Source organism: Alternaria metachromatica (assembly GCF_023757995.1).
Source record: "Alternaria metachromatica strain BMP 0045 chromosome Unknown scaffold_49, whole genome shotgun sequence".
NCBI lineage: Eukaryota > Fungi > Ascomycota > Dothideomycetes > Pleosporales > Pleosporaceae > Alternaria > Alternaria metachromatica.
In genome coordinates, this window is record NW_026055540.1 from 153,611 (window position 1) to 156,087 (window position 2,477).

General features: G+C 34.5%; 1 protein-coding gene across 1 annotated transcript; it reads left to right on the forward strand.

Moving 5' to 3' along the window:
• Positions 1-258: 258 nt before the first annotated feature.
• On the forward strand, positions 259-1,137 carry J4E83_010705 (uncharacterized protein; the record flags this gene model as incomplete). Its single annotated transcript, XM_049337585.1, has 1 exon — positions 259-1,137. The coding sequence occupies one exon, from the start codon at positions 259-261 to the stop codon at positions 1,135-1,137; it is 879 nt and encodes a 292-aa protein (XP_049183344.1).
• Between the last annotated feature and the right edge of the window lie 1,340 nt (positions 1,138-2,477).

The following is a 2,477-nucleotide window of genomic DNA, read 5'->3' on the forward strand; positions in this document are numbered from 1 at the left end:
GTCGGGCAGGTGTCCGCCACACGCTCCCGCACCCGACTAGCAATCATAACGGCATCCTGCATCGTCGTCACTCTCACTATCCTCTCAATATCTACTCACCCCCTGGAGAAGGCGAGGCAGTATGGGATACTCAAGTCTAGCGAGTCATCCGTGCATGACCCTATACCCAGCATCGTACATTATGTGCAAATAAAAAAGGACGCAAACTCAATCCTGAAGTTTCCGTTCTCAAGCTTCCTGACTATGTGCGCCGCAGTCATGTACATTGAGCCGACACAAATCTACATGCATACCGACTTCAACGACACCGAGATTAGGAATGCCAGCGAGCACGGTGATTGGTGGACCAAGGCAGTCATCAACACCTTCGCAAACATCACCACCTGGAATCGAGTGGATGTGCCCAACTTTGCCGGCCAGAACCAGGACCAGCAAATATCCGCCATCCAGCACAAGTCAGACTTCATCCGCTGGGAGGCGATCGCGAAGATTGGCGGGATCTATATGGATTGGGACGTTGTACCTCTGCGATCTCTGACGCCCCTGCTCGAAGCTGGCTTTGCCTTTATCGGCGGCCGACATTATGGCGGCGCACGCGAAGGCGGTGGCATCAACGGCACCATCAACAACGGTGTCTTCTTGACCAAGCCAAACAGCACAATGGCGCGAATCGTCGTGCGCGAGCAACATGCCGGCTTCGACGGAAAATGGGAAGCAAATCTACAGAGCATGACCAAGATCGCGGAGCGTCTCGTCCCAATCCCGAACGAAGTCCTGATACTGGACCGCACCGCTTTTGCCCCAACACACTGGTTCAAAGAGAGCACCGATCCTCTCTTCAAACCCAACGAAGGCAATCCATCGCCTGTTCCCCAGCTCATCAACTCCACAGACCCGATGGAACTGTACGACAATGCCATTGCAAATAGACGAAGGCGTGCGCAGTGGGAGATGGACTTTTCTTCGACATACATGCTGCATGGATTCGCCATGCATGAGTACTACAAGTACATCAACCCGAGCACTATCTTGAGCAGGACCAGCAACTTTGGAGTCGCGACATACGATATTGTGAGACATATGGTGGACCAGGGTTATATCAGCGGAAACGAAGGGGATAACAGACCCGAATCATAACAGGTACATACCGACTTGTAGTATAGATTTCATTACGTTCGTGTACAATAGACAAGGTTGTTACCTGTAACTACTAGGTTAAGACCCTGTAGCTAAAGCATTATCAACTTCTTACAACTAATTTATCTATCTACTTTACTTATAAAGCTAGACTATCGCTGTAAGAACACATCTATTTATATTATTAACTTCTCTATATATCTATATTATAGACCTAGTCTTTGTTTTAATATAAAGAGATATCTTTATATAAATAATATAATTAGACTACACTTACTTACTTATCTATAATATAATAGTAAAGACCTTTTTTTAGCTTATAAATTTAGCTATAAATATAGTTTCTAAAACTATCTATAGATAAACTTATAATTTTATAACTTATTAGCTAGTTTTTAAAAAGTAAAGTTTACTATAAGTATACTAAAAAAGTAAAACTAAAGATTTTACTTACTTCTAAAAAAACTTAAGACTAGAGCTTAAAGCTTTTGTACTACTACTTAATAATAATTAAAACTAATAAACTTAGACTAAGAGTAAATTTATTTTAATATTAAATTTTTTTACTTATAGAATTTAACTCTTAATTATTTTAAAAGTTCTTATATAGTTACTTAAGTTTAATAGCTTATAATTAATTAAGTAAGATTTTTAGATATTTATTATTAATAGAGATAATTATAAAATCTTAATTATAATTATTTATTTTAAATTTAATAGAATAAATAAAGAATTTTGTAATTATATCTAAACTATTATTAGCTTAGATCTCTTTTTAGATCTAATATAAATTTAAGAAAAAGATTTTTTCTAAGTTACTTAAGAAATTAAAGAGAATAGTATTATTATTTACTAGTTCTAAAATATTACTAAATAATAGTTATAGACTTTACTATAAAATGTTCTTAGCTAGAAAGCTTTAGAAGCTTTGTTTAATTTTAACTAAGTTTAGAAAACTTAATTAAAGTCTATTACTATCTAAAAAGCTTTTACTTTAATAGCTATTTTAATTAATAACTATTTATTAGTATTTATTTTAAAATTATATAATTTATAATTATTAGAGCTAGAGATAATTAATAATTAAAGATAATTAAGTATATTATAATTATTCTACTATAAAAGAAAGTTAGAATAAAATCTTTAGCTATATACTTAAGAGCTAAGCAATTATATATTTATAATTAGATAATTATAACTACTCTCTAACTTTAATATACTTTCTAGAGTAGTAAAAGTATTAATCTACTTTACTAAAACTAATTCTATTAAATTTACTATAATTAGTATACTTTAGTAAAGTCTAGGCTTAAGAATTTAGAGTATAGTAGTAAGTTATA